Source organism: Mytilus trossulus, chromosome 8 (genome assembly GCF_036588685.1).
Source record: "Mytilus trossulus isolate FHL-02 chromosome 8, PNRI_Mtr1.1.1.hap1, whole genome shotgun sequence".
Lineage (NCBI taxonomy): Eukaryota > Metazoa > Mollusca > Bivalvia > Mytilida > Mytilidae > Mytilus > Mytilus trossulus.
The window spans coordinates 50,848,738-50,873,069 of NC_086380.1; the positions used below are offsets into that span (position 1 = coordinate 50,848,738).

Here is a 24,332-nt window from a genome sequence, read left to right on the forward strand (position 1 = left end):
TGGCAATGGAATTTGAAAATAATAATTTTACTGTACGTAAGACCAGCACATTGCTTTCTTGTCACACAATTGATCAGGCACAAAAACAGAATAATGCAATTGATGAGGGCAATGTTGGTGCCATAGGATTAACCGAAGATCCCTTTTAGACAAATGGATTGTAGCTGGACCAGGAGTCAGTATACTAGAAGATTAATTTGAAAGATCTAGTGGTTTGGGTCATTCTAAAACAGACGAACGACATAATGAAGACTCTACGAAAACACAAAAAGATTTCTTTAAACAGCTTTAAAGGCTTTGCAAAGTGATGAACGAGTTTGGTAATTCATTTCTAAAAGAGTCGTCAGATTTGTTAAAAAAAAATACTCCATTTAGGAAATTGTTTATTCGGATACAAGTAAGATGTGTAAATAAACTCCAAGATATTGGTCCAAACAATACGAAGATCTGTTGAAGTAAATGCAAAACGAAGGAGAACCTGCTTTTTATAACCAAATAAAAAAGAACATCATATTTTGGCCGCAAAATGAATCTGGAAACGTCTTTGTCAAAAACAAAGCTAGATAACCTTGAATGTGATTGCGATATCTTTTCTAGACTTTTCATTTCTTGTCACAGTAGACAGTTTTACTTGGAATATTTCTTTATCTATGGAAACCAAACCGCTCCTCCGTCTTTATCTCAAGATATCACTTGAAATAGTGGTATTAAATCGCTGCAAATGTGTTTACTTGAAACATTCTGCGATTTGCTGATCAAAATTCGGACGCATTTATCGTTGGTGGGGCAGCAATGGTTAATTCCAGGTCACAAAGTTGGGCAAAAATATTTGATGATTATGCTAATGATGTTATACTGCCTTATATAAAACCTTGCATCGATAAGAATTCAAAAGTAGACAGTGTATTTGATGTTTACTAAATGAATAATTTAAAGGCTGTGACAAGACAACGGCAAGGTTCTTGTGCCAGATGGAAAGGTGTTGATTCTGGTAGAACACCAAGGGTATGGAGTAGTTTTCTCTGTGAAGATGACAACAACACGGAATTGGTCTAGTTTCTTGCTGACAAAATTGCTTCTTAAGAGACTAATAAAAATGTGTATGTTACTCATCATGGTGAAAATATTCTTTGCAATTTCAATAAAGATACATCCTATCTATCCCCTTGTAATCATAACGAAGCAGATACTCGAATGTTTGTCCATGTTCTGCATGATTATGAAAAGTGTTGTAAAATGTAATTTTAGGTAGTACTGACACAGATGTAATGGTATCAAGAATTGCAGCAATCGCAAAATTAGGTAGAACAAATTGTGGATAGGTTATGGAAGGAATAAGGACTTTTTTTGCTTCCTGCACGTGACATATCAAATGCGTTTTGTCCTTGTGTAGCTGCTCTTCCTTTCGTCCATTCATTTAGTGGATGTGGTACTTTGTCGAATGGTCATGAGAAAGGCAAAAGGTCAGCTTGGCTAACAATGGAAGGTTTTCCAGATGTAAAGGACGTTTTTGTTTAGGCTTAAGTATGAAGCGAATCACGATGTGAATTATTTGCCAGGAATCAGCGGCATTGTAATGCAGTTCCGCCAACAAGAGGTTCTTTTCCAGAGCACATCAAAAGAGAAGTATATCAAGGAGGAGTTGTTTGGGCTTAGCCTGATTCATGTATTCGACAGGTACGTGTTCCAAGTCATGAACACTGGGGTTGGATGAAAGAACGAATCAATGACAGTTGGAAACCAAGATCGACTTTTTTTACTGCTGTTGCATCCTTGTGTCAAAAAATTTTGAAATGCGGAGGCGAAAATCCAGCTGTGTTGGTAACTGTAGATGCTACCGTTCTGGCCTTCCTTGTACGGGTTGTTGTATAGGCAACTATTAGATAATTATAAAATAAGCAACCTGTCTTTCTAACCAAACTAGGCATTTAAACTTAACAAAAATTGTTAACACTTGTTAAGTTGATGTAAATTTTAAAATATTTTATAAGTATTTGCCGCCATTTTGGAACCGGAAGTCATTATTTTTCTTCATTTATGTGTTGTTTTGTCGTACTTAGGAATTTTTTTAACGTTTTTACATTGGATTATATCTATAACACATCTTAAAAGGATTTACATCCCATGTGAAGTTGCTTGAAAGTATAAAAAATGTTTTTTTTTACTTTTTTGCCGGCATTTTGAAACCGGAAGTTGCCTTTAGTTTTGTTAATGTATTGTCTAGTCGTAATTAAGGAACTGTCATTTACTTTTTATCAAATCTTAAATTGGATTTTACATATAGATATAGGAAGACGTGATGTGAGTGCCAATGAGACAACTCTCCATCCAAATAACAATTTAAAAAGTAAACATTTATAGGTTAAAGTACGGCCTTCAACACAGAGCCTTGGCTCACACCGAACAACAAGCTATAAAGGGCCCCAAAATTACTAGTGTAAAACCATTCAAACGGGAAAACCAACGGTTTATATAACACACATTTTAAAAGATTAACGCATTATTGTTAATTTGAAATGACGCCATTTCCGAAATGTGTGGTGGCCATCTTGAAAAAATGATTTTTTTTTCTGGCTAGCAGCGAGTTTTTTTTAAGTATCATTTAGTCAATCTTTATACAAAATTTCATGCTTGTATCACGATTTGCACAATTATGTCCATAATATCTCCCACTATGATTCCAAAAATATCTGGTTCTATATACTTTTATATGAATAAAGTACAAAAAAAAGATACTTCCGGTTTACACAAGGCCACTTCAGGTTGCTTTTTTCAAGGTTAAATGGTTTGATACCTTTTGCCAAAAGTCTCAGGGCTTTATTATGTATACATATGAGGTAAGAGCAAAGGTCAAAATCTAGAACGTGAATATAAGCTATGACCTTGAGATGAATTTCAAGGTCATAAACCAAGGACCTCAAATCAAAAGACCATAGGTCTTTATTATATTTGGTTAATAAGATATATCACAATACACATTTTTTTAAATACAAAAGGGGAGAAAACTCCCTTTTATGTTCAACGTACCCTTGTTATGAAAATTTTCGTGTAACTATTAATTTAGAAAAAATATTTTGTCGATATCTTATACGCTTTCTGGAAATGAGTGGAAAGAAGCACCATTCAAAAATTCGAATATGACTTGGCCTTTGACCTTGACCTAATTTTCATTTTTTTGGACCAAGGACCTCAAATCAAAAGGTCCTAGGTCTCTATCACTTATGGTTTACAAGATAGAAGTGCATATCACTTATATCAAATGCTTAAGGGGAAATAACTCTCATATGGAGCGTTCATATCTCTTCGGTAAAAATTGGACAATTCATGCGAAGGATATAACAAGCAATTTTATAAAATAAATTTGTCATAATCTTTTACGGTTGCGAAGGAGAAGTGCACAAAAGGAAAACAGTGTTTGGGGAGATAACTCCTTACGCAGGGTAAATTTCAAAAGCGCATAAACTGTTCGATATCATATACTAAATATCTAAGCGACATATTGCAAACAAATATTTATTGCAAGAACAAAATTAGGCGGAAGAAAAAAAAATAATCAGAAGAAAAACAATAGGTCTTTCCACAGAAAAGTGGAAAGACCTAATAATAATCAAAAGAAAAACAATAGGTCTTTCCACAGAAAAGTGGAAAGACCTTATAATCAGAAGAAATACAATAAGTCTTTCCACAGAAAAGTGGAAAGACTTAATAATAATAATAATAAAAAATGAGAATTTCGTCACTTAAATAAAAAAATGAAAATGAATAAAACATTTTTAGGATTAGAAAATTTCGGATTTTTATGCCTACAATATTCTTAATTTGAAAATGAAATTTGATAAGTATATTTATAGACATAAACAATCCCATAATGGCAAAGTGAATTATCATAGTTTTCAAACCTACAATTAGTAGAAAGTTTGAAGCAGGAATTGAGTACGGGGTTGAAGCATACATTTTATACCTAAAAAACGCGAACCTGATAGAGCGCTTGGAAACTGGTGTAATTAGTAAATTACATTGAAACTATGGGTTCATACCATTACATTCATGTACTTATAAATTAATATTTTCTAAATTTTTGGACTGTTATTTGTTTTAAAATTATCGTAATATATATCAATAAAGATCATCGTCCTCCGCTGTAGTGTGTAACCGCACGACATGCATTGATAGATGGGCAAAGGGGGAGGGAGTCTAATAGGATTGCAATTTAAAAGCTTCACTTATATGTATTTAGTGTTATCTTCATATTAAAAGTCCGTGTAAAACATGAGTGAAACATGCTGTAGAACTAGTAGATAAGCTTTTATCATGTTTATAAATTAATTTTCTTTTTTTGGCTGAGTATTAATAAAACAGTTAGGTACAAGCACCGTGACACGACGTACCGATCCCCCTCCCTATCCGGGCTCCCTATAATAGTGCTGTGCTAGCTCACTCACTTCTATGCTTTTATGGTCAAATATTTGGACTATTGGAAGCAAGATGCTGCGTTAAGTTTAAGGAAAATAAAGTCAAATGTACTGAGAAATACTATTATTTCAGGAATTTAAAGTTTCGTTTATTTATGATTTGGACAAAATAACATAAATACATGCATTCTGACGATCCAATGAAACTTATGTTTCTTTAAGATAATGAAATGTTGTTGATTTTAAAAAATTATCGACAGGTTAAATCGCTACGATTTGACTTACGACAGCCTGTTAACAATCGTAAGTTTACGATCAATTTTACGATAAAATTGTACTTACGATTGTTTATGAAACGGTCAAAAACTTAAGATTTGACGTACGACCGACGTACGATCTAAGATTGTCGTACAATTCTTTGTGAAACGATGACCAGGTGTATATATATTCTTATAACACTATTGGGAAGACATTTATTTGATTGAACAACTGTTGACAATTCTGATTACTTAATGCTATACATTATTTATCTTGTTTGGAAATATAACTGTTATATATAATACAAATTCGCTAGATGTCCACAATGATAGCTACGTGTAAGGAAGTGTTACCGGACTGAAGAAAGAGTTTTACAAGTATACAAATTAAAACTTTTAAGCAATAATTTGATTTTGAAAAAAAAAAAAATCTTGACTGCAATACACGAAGTGAACTTGTTAATTCGGGGATATTTTCTCTTTTTGTAAATTTTAATCGTCTAAAACTATGAATTGGCATTAAGTTAGCATCCTGTGTGTTTAAACATGTTTAAATAATCCAAATTGTTGCCATTTTTCTTTTCGTTGTGACGCGGTTTTTTTATTTATGTGTTAATATTTCCTTAGTCACCCTATATTTAATGTGTGATCGTGAATCAAGTTAATAGTATTCAATTTCTGATTCTTAAGGACAATCAAAATCATGACTTGAGAAATAGTTTTCATCAAATTAAAATCTACAAAAGTAGGACAAGAGATAATAAAACAAGCAACACTAAATTCAGTCGTTCACACTTAATGAGCGGTTTTACATTATGAATTTGATCTAAAAGTGCCATACAGATTTGTATGACACTCTAAATACGTTGTTTAGCTGCAACTAATAAAAGAAAGCACTCTGTTTTTATCAAACAATGTTCTATAACAGTCATCGTAATGATCAACGACATATCTGTTACGTCTGACGACTTGTTTTTTCACCAAAAACTCGACAGTCATATTGGACGAAACAGTGCTTATAATCGTACCGAGGTATTCCATTATTCATATGAAGCAAACTTCATACAGACACTTCTCTGGAGGAAGTGAAAAGCTACTACTTTCGTAACACTTCACGTTCAGTTGGGTTTCCTATGATTGCCTTGATAGTAGGATGCTCTAAAAAGTAAGCTTTCGAACAAAACTTTCCATATGGACAAGTTGAAAGAATTCTTTCAAAAGCTATACGGACAGTAAAGCGAGTTGATTGATTGTTATTATATTTATGTCACAGATTTAGATGGCAATCGATGTTTCCCTATTGTCAACGCAACCACAGTCCATCATATCATTAAAATATATATCAGATTGTGAATAACACAACCAACTAGTACTGCACCATTGAGGTTCAAATGTGTAATGTTCGCCTCGTGTCAATGAGGATGTTTTTCAAACATTATTCAGCAATTTCTTTTCGTTCTTATAACACGTTGCTGTCTTGTTTATGCTTTTCGATCTTTCTAACATAAAACTTGGTCTCTACACTCTACAGTACTTTTGAATAAGTTTGACTATGATAACAACAAAAATTAAATGTTTTGGAAAGGATCTGTTTTAATGAAAATAAGGAGTGGGTCCTTGGTTATATTTACTGTAATTCAGTAACAAATATAACCCAATTTTGTAATTTCGAATACAGCTATAGTAGAAAGAGAGAATCTGTCAACAGCAAAATAAAATCTACACACAGATTAATTGATGGAAATCAGCATTTGAAATATCATTATAGTTATTAACATTCAGCAACGATTTAATGATTTTTTTGTAGTTTTTGTAAAAAAAAAATATTAACCGACAAAAACAATTTACTGAAAAAATATTAAGCAATAATTGAGTATAACATATGTCAATATGATCGGAATCGTCATTCGACCACTTAAATGAGTTATTGTCCATTAATAAAGATTGAATTCATTTTGCGTTCTCTTTTGCTATCATCATTTAAATGTGACAAGAATGAGGTCGATATACATGATTCGCTAATAGACACGTATCAATACATTGTTTAAAAGAAAAGACTACGCGTCAATATCAGAATACAAGAATGCAGATCTTCTAAGTAAAGGAGCAAAAAAACAACAAAAAAAAACAACATTTTTTAAAAGCTCATCAATAAACATGCACAGTCCGGATCCTTAAAAGATTTAATTATCATCCAATTACTGCATGTACTGGGCTTCGACCACTTGCTAATAAATAATTAAATGTTATGTCACTAATTGCTCTTTAATCATTCAATATCTTTATTTTATATTTTGTACAATAAAAAAACCGAAACAAAGTCACTGTTATATTGGACTGTAAGCTACCATCATAAACCATTTATTACAGATAATATCCCATCGATCCTTTTTCATTTTTATGTACAATACCAATTATTGCATTTTTTCATGTGTTAGACCTCCACTGCGAAAATCTATGAATCTGTTTATGTAAACCAACATTCAAGTTTTTCAATTCTTCTAAAACTCTCGATGGAAAAATCAAATATCTAAATAATAGAAACTCTTGTGAAGACTAATAACTAGAAAAAATCACGAAATGAAGCTGATTGGTTGAATGATGCCTGGAGTAAATACAATATGTAATTAGTTTGTATATACAAATCCAGCTAAAGTTTCCTGTTCCTGACAGATTTGACTCTCCACCCTAATACCGATTGATTATCAACCAAAATGATTAAACCAATGATTTTATTCAGTTTTTTGAAATTGTTAATGACGATTTGTGCTTGTCGTTGATTGTCCGATTATATTTTGATCCCCTATTTTTAAAGGGCTTGTATAAATAGATACATGTAGAGCCAATCTACTTTAGATAAATAGAACTTTATGAAATGAGATCATGTAAATCTATACCAAGGTGTGCGTACACCCTGAAGAATTTTTACTTTAATCTAATAGTTTTATCCTTATTTTAATGGAAAGATACGATGTTTCTTGAATATATGAATTGTGTACATCTAGGCAATATTTTAGCAGTTGTGTTTGATATTTTCGTGTATGTTCCCTATCTTATTAACACACTCAATCAAAGCCAGCAGATTTAGTTTCCTACCCTAAAAAAGGCGTTATCAGTTTAAGGTTTACAGAAGTGAGATTGTGTTTAATATGACTGTAACTGTTACAAATAGCAGGACTTGATAGGTTGTCTAAACATTCAAGATAATTTACACCGTTATGGACACATCAGGTCAATATAACTGTTTGTGTTGTTCCCCACCAAATACGTTCATGACACTGTACTATCCGAATAAATGAAAGGATACCTAAGGGGTAAACAACGAGTTTATAAGTTTAAGTTGGAAATACAGCACATTGTTCCCCTTATAAAATTAAATTAAGACTAAAATAGCTCTATACAATTCCATACTTTTTTATATACATAACGAGCTCAAATGAAGACAAATAATCATTATATAATTCCATAAAACTTTGACATGCATAACGTTCGAAATCATGAAACGTAAGACACCAAACCATAATTAAAACAAATCATCTACAACAATAACGTATATTCGTTACATTCCATTAGGTTTAACCGACAAAAAACAATTGATATGATAAAAAAAATTTAAAAAGCAAACAAATATCTAAACACGACAACATACTGTACTATTAAAGACCGTGTCGACCTGCAGATATGTTATTTTCTCATTATCGTTTGCGGCTCCTTCATGTATACCCAAGGTTTCTACATCAGACACTAAATCGAAACTTTAAAGGGAATTACTTATATATGTATACAAGTATAAATTGAAAACTACGTTCAAACCTATGATTGCGTTGGATAAAAACCGCAATTTTCATACGTGTGCATGTAAAACAAATGTCGTTGTAGAAGGGTCTAGAAACAGCACACACAACATTTTCCAAAAGACCAAAAAAGTGAAAAAAGTATATTTAAACAAAACGCATTTGACTAACAGGTCGAACAACCGATGTTCTTTAACCCTGCTGACTGCCATTGGCGATTGCCAAATAAAATTGATCACAAGATGTATCAAAATGGATCTTAATATATATATATATATATATATATATCAATGATGGTGTTATTGTATCCTCGAACAACTAGATGTTTACGAAGTTGTCCAAGTCTAGCATTTTTCGTATTTTCATTTTCATTCTTTAGATGACAAATTTACAACAATGCTTTCAGTTTTTTGTTTCCGTCTTTTAAATTTTCTTTTTCTAGGGGTCTGATGGTTTGTTGTATTAATATCATTCATATGTTGATTTAAATGGACAGTGTGAATTTTATCTCTTTGAAATTTATTACTTTGTTTTTCTATATGTTTTGATAGTTCATTTTTTTCAATATCTGCGAGGCGACGTTTAATTATTGCTAAATCGTCACGAGACATGTTACTATTGTTGATGATATCTGATATTTCATTTACAATTTGTTTGTAATTTGTGGTTGTAAAAGTAAGTAACAGTTGAAGAAGCTGGATTGAGCAGTTAAACAGAATTTCATTCCAACGGCTCATGAATCTTTTGAATTTATGTCCCGGTGCCTGGGGACTCACTTTGATGTTTAATCCTTTTGGTACAGTTTTACTTTGAATATAATTTTGTAAGTTTGATAAATGATGTTCAGTTTGTAATTTCTTTTTAGTTAAAGATCTTAATTTCTTGAAATGCTGTGCGCTATCCATGTTGTAAAGATAGCGATAGATTTGAATGGATTACACAAACATTTGTGTAATGCGTGCTACTGGAGATAATAATATAAGTGCCTATAAATAGCAGCACATGACATACAAATCTATCGGAGTGTGGATTAATCAGTACAGAGATTAATTCAATTACACAATAAATTACAGATTGCCTAACAATGTAATTTTAACACACTATTAAGTATGTAAATATAAGAATGTTTAAAATATTTACAAGATGATGAAAATGAACGCTAGACCAACTAGCTTTATCAAGCGTGCATCTATCCAGGTGAAATCGGATGTAGATGATAAGAAACTTATGCAGCTCAATGTCTATGTTGCACTTAGCTGCCTTGAAAAGAAGATAATTTTGCAGCTCAATGTCTATGTTGCACTTAGCTGCCTTGAAAAGAAGAAAATTTTGCAGCTCAATGTCTATAGTGAACTTGGATTTAGCTGCCTTAAAAATAAGAAAATTTTGCAGCTCCATGTATATGTTGATCTTGGGTTTAGCTGCCTTGAAAATACACAATTGGTAGTTGAAGTTAGCAACGTCCATTGGCCAATATTACGGGATAAAAAGGACGATGCTTAGTTTTAAATTATTCTTTCTCTTTCCTGTATCTTTTCTCGTCTTTTTCGTTAAGACCATCAGCTTCTAAAGTGTGGAGTTGGTGAATCCAAATATTTTCTCTTCTCCTTCTCGCCGTGGTGTCCCACTCAGTGTTGACTTCTATAATTTGGAATGTTACATTTTCAAAGGGATGTTTCGTTGAACGAAGATGTCTTGTGAGAGGACAGTTTTTGTTGGTTTTGTACGATGAACGATGGTTAAGAGAATATGCTCTAATGAAAATACAAAAAATGCTAGACTTGGACAACTTCGTAAACATCTAGTTGTTCGAGGATACAATAACACCATCATTGATAGCGCTTTCGAAAGAGCAAACATAACTAGTCGCCAAGATCTTTTTGAGTACAAAGATAGGAATAAAGCAGCTAACAGAACACCCCTTGTACTCACTTACCATCCAGATTTTAAAAGTGTGTCATCCATTGTTCAGAAGCATTGGAAAATTATAGAAAATGATTTAAATCTAAAAAAAGTATTTTCATCACCACCAGTCATGGCCTTCAGAAGACCTAAAAACATCCGTGACAAATTAGTGACATCTGTACTAGCAAAGCAGTCTACTCCATCACCCAGTTGCTACAAACAATGTGGCCGAAGGAATTGTTTGTGTTGTAAAGCTGTCAATACAAGCAGTTCTTTCATCAGCTCCGTTACTAAACAAAATTATACCATCTACTCTAATTCCAACTGTAAAACGGAGAACTCAATTTATATATTAACATGTGCCACTTGTGGCATTCAGTATGGGGGAGAAACAATGGACAAATTTAATATTCGGCTCAATAACCATCGTTCATCGTACAAAACCAACAAAAACTGTCCTCTCACAAGACATCTTCGTTCAACGAAACATCCTTTTGAAAATGTAACATTCCAAATTATAGAAGTCAACACTGAGTGGGACACCACGGCGAGAAGGAGAAGAGAAAACTTATCATCTACATCCGATTTCACCTGGATAGATGCACGCTTGATAAAGTATTTATATTCTTACGTGTGGAACTTGCAAGCTGCAGTATGTTAGCGAAACAGAAACACAGTTCAACATCAGACTTAACAATCACCGGTCGTTTTATACAAAAGAAAGAAACTTACAAGACACCTCTTAAGAACAGGACATACTTTTGATAATAATTGAGGTAAACCAAAATTGGGACTCCGAAAGGAGAAAACAGAGAGAAAGGTTCTGGATGCATCAGCTACGTACTCTTAAACCTGGTGGACTTAATGAGAAGAATGAAAAACAGTTCTACCAAAACCAAAGGAATAGATCATGAACTTTATTCCATTTAACTAAAACAACTATTTGCTCAGATTTAATAATTGTTATGTACAATAAACGGCAAAAATAAGTTTTATATAGATCATCAATAATATGTTAAACTTTTACACAAATTTTATGTAGCGCAAGCTACAAAGATATTTTTTGTCATGCATCTGATTTCACCTGAGAGCTAGGTGACCTAGATAGATGCACATGCCCGATGAAGCTTATTTGTTTAGCGAATATTGCGCGAATACTATATAAAATGTAACAACTAATTTTATAACACTCATTAGTATGTTAAAGTTACATTCTTAGACACTTATATATATATAAAAATATGTATATGTATTTCGCGTAGCAGTCCACACAGAGTTATCATTTGTTATAAATTCCTCCGGGCAAATGAAAGAAATCAAACATAAAATAAAAAGCCTTTTTTACTATTACAGTATCGTTCGTTTTTCAAAAAGCTGAATGTTAATTAGCAGACACTATGGTTGTCTAAGCATTTTGTTTCTTTTACTTCATTACGCTATTTAGGAGATAACTGTATTGTATTTTAAGCTCCGACGGCATCAAAAACACATTAAATATTTACACTATAAGACAGTTCCGGAGTTCCATATTGTTGCATTAAAATTTCCATTTGAAGGTTTAAATGTAATTGGAAAGGGTATACTACTTTATTGTATGGTTGACCAATTTAACAACGAAAGCAAGTACATCTTAGTAAAAAATACAAGCCTTACATCAAGTGGATCTTCATATATTTCGTCTTTTTGTTGAAACCGGTTGTATCGATCTCTAACAATTGTATGCAAAGGAGTGGCGCCATTGATCTGTAATTAAATGATTACTATGTCAAAGCATGATTATACAATTCAATTCTTTGCAATGTGCATGATAAGGAAGGCAAATAACACATCAATTCAATTCAAAATGTGAAATGAATAACTATATTTTCATAAATATCGTCTTTTTGTGAATAAATAATGTTGAATACGTAAAAAGTGTCAACGTCAAAATCAAAGATTGAACTGATATAAAATATAACATGTGGATTACACCTGAAGCAAAGAAAAACAAGATTTAACTAAGATCGTAATATATTTGAATGTTAAAACGTCTGTGTGATTGTTTTTTTTAACAAAATGTTTTTTGAAGTATAATTATTCAACATATTTCTAATTTTATTCAGATCAAATATATGAGTAGAAATTGGTATTAAGATAAGTAGCTTGACATGATACTTTCTCAAAAATGTTAAGAAATATAGAGTTGCTTATTGAATTTCAAACATAGAACATAAACATATAGTTTATGCATAATTACAGTAGGATGGACAAACCTGAGATCATTAATAACGAATTAGAAATATTTATGACTGTTAAGATATAGTGTGAAAAACTAATTACTGTAAGACACTCTTACCTGTCTCTAAAAACTGGTGGAACGGTGTTTATTCATATAAAACTGCTTACAAATAGGCAGAATTAATAAAAACTGATGATACACATCGATTTTTTTTAAAGAAAATGAACAAGATTGCTATGCCGCAGCGAAATGTACCCGCAATGTTTTCATGTGGCATCAAATTGTGTCATATAGTGATTTCAGTCATGTTGACTTATTGATAGATCTGGCATGTTGAACATGTTTGCATTATAAAGTTCATTCTGTCTATTATAATTATCAATGTAAAAGTCGAAAAGGAAAGAAAATTAGTAAAACTAGTCTTTTAAGGGGAATAACTCCTACAAGGATACATCTGATGGTTTTAGTCCAGTTGACTTATATGTAGACATTGTCATGTTTAAACTTTTTCCATATACATGTACCTTTCTATTATATAGTGTTCACGGTCGAATAAAATATAAACATGAAGACTGTTGTTTTATAATATTCGTCCTCTAAGGGCAAAAACTCCTACAAGAAGTTAGCTGACGGTCTCAAAGAACATACAGTACACTACCAAGAATTTACCCACGTTTTTTTCGGGTTCATTTCTACAATCATGCCATTGTTATGTAATAGCCGTTACTATAATGTCAAGTAATGGGCATTAACAATTAGATGTGGGCTGGTAATGGGCATTACTATATAAAGCATGTAACGTAATGGATAGTTATTAAGGTATTTTTCTAAATAATGGCCATTTAAATATAAACAGGCTATACATGTAGATTGGTTAAGACATTGAATTGATTTAAATTATTTGCCAATAGTTTGATATTGTTGATATCATTAATGGCCATTTCTTTTTCTCTACAGAAAATAGTGCCAATTATTATCTTAATGTCGATTAGTTTATTGAAAAGAAAATTCAAATTAATGAAAAAGTCATTGTAATTTCATTATTGCTTATCATAAATTTTTATTTAAATGGCATCTTTTACAAGACCATTATTTATTTTCCGACAAAATATTATTGGTGATTTTAATTGATTCGTGAGACTAAATTGTTTGTTAATGGTTTATAAATTTAAATTTAATGGAATTTTAATAGTTTGTTTCTGCAGTAGTTTTTTTGTATCTTAATGACCTGTAGAAAAATAATGATCATACTTTTGCTCGTACACTATAAAGGACTATACATTCATCTGCGCAAATGTAAAACGAGGAAAAAAATCAAAGACAATAACTTTTAAGCGATAAATGTTAAATGAATACTTCAAAAACCCACCCTTTTCAAGCTCATTGTGATTAAACCGACAGCACTTATATATTATTATTATATTTGTTTTGTTGCGTTTTTCCTTTTTTCCTTTGAATATTTCAGTAAATTTGAAAGGTGTGTACAATTGTTTTTAAAACAACATTATATAGACATTGATAATGATGGTTGTATTTGCCTAAAAACAAAGGTTAACTATATTAATAAAAACTACATTCCATACCTCATTTACTTTGTTTGGATCTATATCTGTTCTATCTAACAATAATTGGACTATGTTTAAATGTCCATATTCAACAGCTGAGTGTAGGGTATTGTTTCCGGACTAAAACGAGAAATATTCTGATTTTCATAGTATATATGCAAAAAAAAACAAAAAAACAGACGACTTATAGAAACAAAACGATGCCGTTATTTTATAATAATCACCTAACCTCTGAAACTGTAAGCTGGTACTAGGTTTACAACGTGAGTATGTAAACCATGCCCTATTCGTTATCAAATAAACAGTATGGATTTCATCAAGGTATAGTATTTTACTATTTATGTTTATAAAACAGGACTTTGATATTGTTGGTTATTTTATTTTGGTGATGGTGTTTGTAGTTATTGACTTAGTCTATGTTAGTAAGTCAGTAAATTATACCCAACCTATAGTTTACTCACTGGTTGTTTAGTATGGAACGCCGGAACTGTCTTATAGTGTAAATATATAATGTGTTTTGTCGATTTGCCTTTACGTCCTGTCATTTCTACTTTATGTTATGTGCAGATGCCTTTATTTCCTGACACGGCACCTCTGTGTTATGTCAAATTAGTAACTTTTTTGGTCAAACAATTGTATGATATGTCATTGCTAAACTTTGTTGTGTAAATTATGCATTACATTATGCTGTAACTACTATATCTTCCTTGAATACTTCGAAACTTTATGATCAACCACCTTTACATTCTCTCATATTTAATCTATGTTGTGTCTAATCTTCTTTTACGTAAGTCAGTTAATAATTGCGTCCTGTCGCAAGTGTTATTGTTATGTCAAATGTTCTAAAGGTTTTGTTTTGGTACACCTTTGTTTTGTATACATCTCATGATATTATAGTCTTTTTGCGTTATGTTGTGCTGATAAATATGTATCTCCAGTGAAAAACACAATACATCATGGTATAATTCATCTGCGTTTTGCCGAACAATTGATACTCTATGTGAGCATGCATTACGTCATGTGCAAATGCCTTTTACATTATGTGCAACTAATACGGTTTTTTCAAACCTCGTTTACCTTATGTGCAAACATTGTTCACTCTTTGTGCAAACATCCTTCACCCTGTGTGCAAACATCGTTTACCTTATGTGCAAACACCTATTACGTTATGTGCAAATACCTATTAAGTTATGTATAAAAACTACATCATTATGTGCAAACACTATTACGTTATGTGCAAATACCGCTCAAATTATGTGCAAACACCATGTAAGTTATGTGCAAATGCCTATAACATTAGGTCAAAACATCTTTATCGTTATGTGCAAACACCTATTACGTTATGCCCAAACACCTATTACGTTATGTGTAAACACCTATTACGTTCTGGTAAACGCTTTTTTGACACAGATTAAAACAAAACGCATCAATTATATGCATTTTGAAAATGAAGAAAATTAAAAGTTTGACCTTTCTTTATATTAATTATATTGATTGGTGTAAAAATGCTATATACATACAATGTATCTAGTTTGAAATGCTTGATATGAAATTGTTTTGCTCTACTTTAAGAATGTGTGTTAAGCATCCATGCTTTGAAAATTTGTTCACTTTACTTGTTAAAAAATTGTAACAAATATACAGACACGACTCTAGTTTTCAAGAGGTGCAACCGAAAGGAACAATACGATATAAAAAGGAAGATGTGGTACGAATGCCAATGTGACAACTCTTCACAAGAGACCAGGATTATTTGTAATTACCCTTCCAGTAGGGTTTTTATCTAGCGAGAAACGTGAACTAGAGTAATGCTACAAATGTAATGACGTCTCCCACGATTCATGTAGCAGCTAAGGAATCCTACAAAATGTTTAAGATTTTATTTTCGTTCATTTCCTTTAACAGTTGTGAATATTATTCTGAATAACCTTCCTAGGACCTATTATTTCCTCTGTCCCTGACAAGGTGTGTTGAGACGGGTGGGTGTCCTGAAAAGGGGTGGTCAGATGACCCGCCCCTCTTATCTGAAAAAAGGGATGTTGGAAAAATTTGATCCGATTTTGGATCAGACAGGTAGAAGGGTGTACTAACGAAAAGCTGCAATTTCTCTAAAAAAAACTTTTTTTTTTCATATTAAAAGCTGCCTTTTCCTGTTATCCACAAAAATGACGCATACACATATTTTTTTCTGAATGAAAGGGTTTAGCCTTGTTTCACCTTCACTGGCCATACTCGAAATTAAATCCCGCAACTTGAAACTCCAGACAATGACTTTCATTTATTCGTATTTGGTCCGGTAACTTTTCGAACCGTGTCTCCAAGAACGATACAAAAATATACATATTCTAGTAAACTGTAATTGTTTTCTTCTATTATTTTTTTTATAAGTGATGTGCATATCGTTTCTTTTGTTGTCTTTAAGAATAAATAAATAATTTCGTTGCTAAAATGGTCATCATAACATAATTTTCCCTTTGAATTTCAGAAAAAAAAACTGACTATCTATAAAAAAGATGTGGTATGAATGCCAAAGTGACAATTCTCCACGAGAGACCAAATGACAAAGAAATAAATAACATTATAGATCTTCTTATGGCCTTTTACAAAAAACCCATACCGCATAATCAGCTAATCTATTTATTTTTTTACCCAATTTAATTTTTCACCAGTTTAAAAACAATGGTTACAGTTAAGTAATTCGCTTTTATCCTGCAATTAGCTAGTTATTGTTTACAAAAAACAGGTAAACAACATTTTTTTCTTTGTTTGTACATGTTCAAATAATTTTTTCTGCTATCCGCTTCCATGTTGATCAATCTGTAATATGGATATTTCTTTCTGGGTAATAGTTCATTTTGGGGTTTTCTTCTAGTCCGCATTTCAATAATTGTAAAAATCAGAGACAATGGTTAGGATTTAAATAACTTATGATCAAATACCAGGTTTAAATTGTAACAATATAATTTTTATGTACATTTTCAGAAATATAAAATGTATTAGTTCTCGCTGCGAAACGGGAGAAAATTCGGCAAGCCTCGCTTTTCGTTCTGTTTCTAAAGCTCGTACAAATAAATTTAAGATAATAAAAATAAAAGTACATTTATAATCAATACATTATTCCACAGTTGTTGATATGAATTTATCTTTTTGTTCAATATTTCAACGAATATCGTCGTATAAATTAGAAACATCAACCTATTTTCCGAACGGAGAGTCATAAATTCAATGAATATTATTGCGGGATATACGGTATAAACGGTAAGCTTCGATGCGTTTAGTTATGAACGCGAATGGTTCGATAAATATAGCTAAATACACAATTAAGCCAAATGTCCATAAAAGGGATTTGCTTCACATCATTATTCTGAGAAATCTTTTTTTTTTAAATTTGAAATTTCATACAAATATATTCTATTGGATCTAAATGTTATCATTCTAAAATATGTTTTGACAGTTTCCGTTAAATAAGGCCATTTTAGATATATCGGTCCCTCTTTTCTCGTCTACTGTTAAAGCAAGACGTTGTTTTTTTTATTGATAGCTAGCGAGGCATAAAGTTCATATGATTCAATCCAAATTATCCTCAAAGTGCGGAAAAAATCTTGAATTGATGCAATCTTGTTCGCTTTGAAATCGACGTAACATATTTAGTCAAAATTCTTCAAAAAAAAAAAATCACCTATATAACGAAAAGAAAACTGTGACAGACTTAAACACGAAAGGGAAGGCTTAAATGCTTCTGTAATTTTCCTACTACTGATTATAAATTAAGAAAGTTCACTTGTCATGTTTTGTATTGTTGGAATTTCGGAACCCTCTTGTTCATCCGTTTGAAGCACCATGAAACAATTACCAGCTAACTCCCAGTTTTCAAAAATCTTTAAAAGTGCAGTATGTCATTGATACGATTTGGGTTCTCAAAATGAATCAAGACAAAATAAGGATAATAAGACATTTGTCAAAAATATAAAACCCTTGTTATGTTTTATTAATTTTTGAGAACATCTTTATGTTAAAGATATGAATCAAAGTACTGAAGTACTGAACATCGGATGACCGCAAGTTCTTGTGGACGGTCACAAGCACTTGTCCCAGAAAACCAAATCACATCTCTTTACCTGAAGGTGACGTTAAAGTCCAGATATACATTTTTTCTGTGCGTGGATGATAAATTCAACCTCATCGTAGAAGTGATACCAATCAGTAAACTCTGTTTTTTTTTGTTATACATTATTTTAATATTTGTAAATTACAGTTACATGTATATATAATTTTCATCCATTTGTATATCATTCTATTGCACTATATTAAGTATAGTGCTGCGCAAGTGCATGGTGGACACTCTTCTGGAATAATTCGATTTTTCTGATAGATTGAATTTGAGTGGGCATTCATATCACTAGTAGCACGATTTCAGTCTGAAACGGTCATTTTGGTCTGATCACATCTTGATTGACTGGATTTACCGCTAGAGGAAATCGTCGAGACTTTTTAGACCGTTTAAGACTCCGTTACGATCGATAGTCACATCAGGTAAATCAGTCCGTTAAGGCATGTCAAGATTATCAAGACTGAATCATCTAGCGGGCTGTTTAGACCCGTTAAGACAGTGTCAGACCAAAACAGACCATGGATACAAAATTACGTTCAAAATTTTTAGACCCTGTTTAGATCCGTTCAGTATATCGGTTTGATACCACGAGTTGCGCCCCTTCTACTCGATAATGCATTTTAGATTAATATATATATATGTATTTTAATATTATAATTTGAAGTATATTTTGGTTAATTAAAAAGATAAATAAAGATTAAATCTTCTGTTGATTCTTTATTTCTTTTCTTGTTTTGTTGAGGAACTACTCAATTATTCGTCTTTATAATTGTTTATTTTTTAATAAATGTTAGTTTATATGAATATATATATTGATAATTAAATGCAAGGACGTATGTTTATTGTATACACACCAAAATGAATGCCATCAATTTAACCTTAAAATGTGAACACTGGTGAAAATGTGTTTCGTATTTGAAGATTAAAAAGTAACGGAAAATCCTAAACGATACCTTAAAAGTTAAGGAAATGTGGTATGATTGTCAATGAGACAATCCACAGAAATGCAACGGAGGCAAATTAACACATGCATATTTTTGTTTTATGTATTACAGTTGCTATAATTCGTTATCTGTTGATATATGTCATAGTTTACCGTGGAAGCTGTTGTTTTTTTGATGTTTTTTTCGTGCGAGTTACTCTATTAAACTTGGAAAAAAATATTCTCGACATCCGAAAATTCAAAAAAAAGACTTCCCGGATCCCGAAAGCTGATCATGATACTGCATTCAGTCTCTGTCGGGACCGTGTTAAAGTATCACCGTATAAAAATGTTCATTCAAACAATGTTGTATCCTTATAAAATTTATTTTCTAATTCATATAATATGTATATAGTACTTAGTATATATGTATGGCGTTAATTTGAAAAAAAATGTGTGTTAGTTAAAATGGTCGAGTTCAATGGCACGTGCTAGTAACCGGGTCAACAGGTAACAAAATCAATGATCCATAACGTAAGAAAGAACATGCCTATTATATTTTACAATTACTCTCATCATCATTCTTAATAAGGTGCCGTAGGGCTAAACGTTAATAAAGAATTAATGAATTTGTGTATACACGTATTTAAATAGTGATGTCTGACCGTCAGTTTTTAATATACATGTCTTTGTTTTTTTTATATTGAGCAAAATAACGAATTTGAATCTATTATACGTTAAAGCTTCTTACAATGCCATATATGTCTAAACACTAAAAGACCATGCAAAATATTTGAGCGCCGCAGGGAAAATCATTAAAAAACATGTACTGTTCGGAAGTTTGTTTACTATTCAAAAGAAACTTTTCGCTTCTCTACTTGTATAGTTTAGAGATTATTCCTTTAAATTATGTCAGTTACTTAGTATATAAAGTAGTGTGTATCATTGTATTCTATCTATTTGGCTAATTGTATAATTGTAATATACATTTTGTATTTCACAACTATATATACTATAAGTTGTAGTGTGATTGATTGTTGGTTGTTTAAAGTCCAGTGGCAAATACTTCATGCATATTCAGGACCAGCTGTAAGTTTATGACATATATGGAACTCACTGGTGTAGTTTTCACGTGTTAACATGGATAAAAGAATAATTATTTTTTAAAATATCGAAACATCAGGGAGGAAAGGCGTATGGATTCCCCGCACTTATCAGTTCTTTTCTCTGTTTTGTGTTAAAAAAAATAATGTTTTCTTTTCGATTTTTTTTATATATGTTTTTATAATTTACGATAACTGTGGTGTATACCTGCTGTCAGACGAAAGAAACATATGTGCCCTCTAAACTTTTTTATGGATTTTTTGCTTTCGCATTGACGTTTAACACACAACTTTAATTACTTACTGTGATATGTATGTAGAAATTCTGGAGTACTGGAAAATGAAGGATGCAAATCCAATTGACCAAGCTTTGAATTAAAATGGTCTTTAAATAGCCACACAAATGAAAGAACAAGTGTAAGTGGTGGAATGACATATACAATATATCACCAGGTGCATTGTCAGAGAATTATAAATTTTGATTTTACTTTGGTAACTAGACACAATTGAAGAGAGGCAGCCCTATCTTTTCTTCTTTTTGTTACGAGTACACATAAACTGATCTTAGTTATTTCGTGAAGCATTTCCTTTAAATGATAAAATCGCGCGTGATTATCTAACAAATATTCACAGTGCAGTGTACTGCAATCAGGCGCGGATCCAGGCATTTTAAAAAAGGGGGTCCCAACACAGAGTAAAGGTGGGGGGTCCAAGTATATGCTCTATTCAAATGCATTGATCGGCCAAAAAAAGGGGGTCCGACCCCCGGAACCCCTTGGATCCACCGAGACAGAGCAGTCTAACGGCTCCAACTCAAAATTTGAACCATTCTATGTTGGGGGTTGGGGTTACCATTTAGTTCGAAAGCTCAAAGTATACAAGCTGTTTCATCCTTTTTATTGTGATGATTGGGAATTTGCATTAAGCTGTTGGTCACGTGCCGAGTGGCGCACGCTGATTAAAAAATCACGCTTATAAGAAGTTTTACTTTGTGGTATGAGTGCCAATGAGTCAGAAATATTATTTAGTTGTACAATGGTTGGCTGATTGGCAATAAAATAATTTCATGTTTTTGAAATCAAAGGTTTTGGATGTCTTTAGTTTTCACCATTCCTGGTGTAAAACAGTGAGTCCCTGACTTATACCGAACGTTGACTTATTATACGAACTAACCACTATCACACAGTTTTTAAAAGCATTGCCCGTGTTATTACTTATAATGTAATACAGCCAAGTTTTGTATTACCTACAATTATGTAATATGTATTCGTTAATTTTTTTATCTATTTAGTTATTCAAAATTAATCCACCTCACAACACACGTGTCAAGAAATATAAAAGGTAAATCTGTTAACAGTAAATCTAACTATTTATAAATATGTTCCTGCATAGGTGATTTATACAGTTATATATATATATAGATAGATACAGATTTAATGGTTATACAAAATGCATTCATGTACACGTAATAAACGAATGTGGTAAGTTTTATTGTTTGTCGGGAATACACGTACTTGTCATAATTATCCCTTCATTTGACTGTTTTTTCCCGAGGGCTAATCATAACCTATGCCATACGGCATGGAGAGATTACTAGAATAGTTTGAAAGGTTTTAAGCTATTATTTCGTACCCACTTGTATTTGACACAAAACAGTTGTATTGTACTAATTCTTCACACACAAAAAATAGAAATAGAGAACGAAGTCGACCTTTGCACAAATAACACTCATTTTCATAGACTTTTGTGTGTATGAATAATATTCTTTATAATTGTTATATATTTCAATGATTTCTAACGAAATATTAACAAAACGTTTGCCTTGTATTTTTATAATCAAACACTTTTATTGTCATATAAATAAAAAAAAATGATCTCTGACAAACATAAAATATATACATCTTCTCTATTGTCAGGTTGTTGTCTCTTTGACACATTCCCCATTTCCATTTTCAATTTTAATATGTTGACTTGTGTGTATGAATAATATTCTTTAAAATTGTTATATATTTCAATGATTTCTAACGAAATATTAACAAAACGTTTGCCTTGTATTTTTTTTTATTAAAAACTTTTATTGTCATATAAATAAATAAAAAAACTGATCTCTGACAAACATAACATATATACAAAAATATACAGTACAATATTAAAATACAAAATGTAGCAGTTCAAATTATTGTTTTGGGTCTCCCGTCCTCAGTTCTAATGGCTCATTTTAAGGAAACTGTATTTTTGATTTGACTGTGAGATGAGGGGTTTAGTAATATTCTAAGTTTAAATGTGTTATCTTTAGCAGTGTTTTTCCACTCCGAATTGATTTTCGTTGAGTTAAAATATTTGTTTTTCTATTAAAGTTAGAGCATTTGAGACAGAAGTGTTTTTCGTCCTCAATCTCATTACAGAATTTGCATATCTCTGATATCTAGGAATGCAATACTTAGCGTTTATTTGATTTTAAAACACGAATCGATCTATACTATTCAAAATTGCAATATGCAAGCTAAAACCGTACCAAGTGATTATTATTTTTGCACACGACATCTAGGCTGTCGTCCCTCCTCTAAGAGTAGACGGTTCTCTTGGTGGGGATATTGTGCATTCAACCGTGAATATGATATGATAAATTATCTGTAATGAACAAAACTGTAATGTTTTGATCGTGTGATGTCCTCATTTTTAAGGTTACGCGGGTTCGGTATTAAGCGGTACAATTGGTATGAACACATTTCGATATACGTGTAAAATATATAAAACAAAAGCTTTCAAACTCAAAGTTATTTTCGAGGATATTTAAAGATACAAATAAACAGTGTATATAAAGTGCGAATCCAGCTAGTTCATTTTTACTGTTATATGCGGGTATGTCTATTGTAGAATAAAGGATCATGGGAAAACTGTATTTGTTTACGTTTTGAAAATATCATGTAAAAGGATTTTAACGGTTAAGTTTTAACAAATTTTCATTGTGATATGTCTTTATAATATACAAACATAGCATTAAAGTTCAAATAAGTGTTATAAAAGCATCATAATATAGCATATCGATTATTGAAAGCGATCCATTTTAAATATAGATGCGATGAATTATCACTGTTAGTGCAGTCATTATTAATGTAGAATTTTCAAAGATGCGAGGAATTTTGATTGTAGAATTATGTGATAAATGCACTTGCAACAAATGAAAAAAAACCTTAGTTGATGACTTTAGGATTTATGATACATGTATTTTCAAATTGAAATACAAACTCCTCATTCATTCTTCATCAAATATATAGCTTTTCAAACTTGTAACAAAAGCGATTCTTAAAATGTCATATTGTATTCTTCAGATTACGTTTCTCCTTGACTTTAACTTATATAGGGAACAACTGGAGCGTGACAGCAGCGGGCCCTCTTAGGCAGTCAGTGGGCTCCTACTTAAAAATCTAGATCCGCGAATGGATACTACCGCCGAGGTAAAACCATGCACATTTGGGTTATTGTACACGAAATGCATGCTACAATTCATTTTTGTTGATTTTAAACCCTTTGGAACTCTATGTGGGCTATTTCAGCAACAAGGCAAAAAATCCCAAAACTAGATACACGGTTAGATTCAGCATGTCAACGAATTCCAAATATCTATATTAAAGGACTTTTGTCTAATAATTTGGACCCCAGAAAATTGAAAAAGGGACCAAAAATATAAGAAAATGCATGCATCGGATACATTTGTTATTGAAGGCATGACTGTAACAATAGGATGAATATACAAACATATCTTATTCTGGGGTCTCATTGGGGGGTTCTGATCCCGGATCCCGCTTACTGTTTTGGCAGATTCCCGTATTCCGCTTATTGTTTTGTCAGATTCCCGTATCCCGCTTATACTATGCAGTTCTAATTTTTTGTAATTATCCGTGTCCCGCTAAACTTCATTTCCCGTTTTTCACTACACAATCATTTGACTTTCACCTGTCACGCTTGCAAAAAATCGGCAATCCGGCGTGACGCTTATCCCCAAATGCGACCCATTATTTTACTCTATTTTGACTCATATTAA

The 24,332-nt window shown here is 31.9% G+C and overlaps 1 protein-coding gene across 1 annotated transcript in view; it reads right to left on the reverse strand.

Annotated features, from left to right (window-relative positions):
- LOC134727740 (putative ankyrin repeat protein RF_0381) overlaps window positions 1-24,332 on the reverse strand; it is a 296,205-nt gene that overhangs the window by 218,401 nt on the left and 53,472 nt on the right. Inside the window, exon 12 of the mRNA XM_063592127.1 lies at window positions 14,170-14,271. Within this exon, the coding sequence (XP_063448197.1) occupies window positions 14,170-14,271 (102 nt within the window). The remainder of the gene's footprint in view (window positions 1-14,169; window positions 14,272-24,332) is intronic.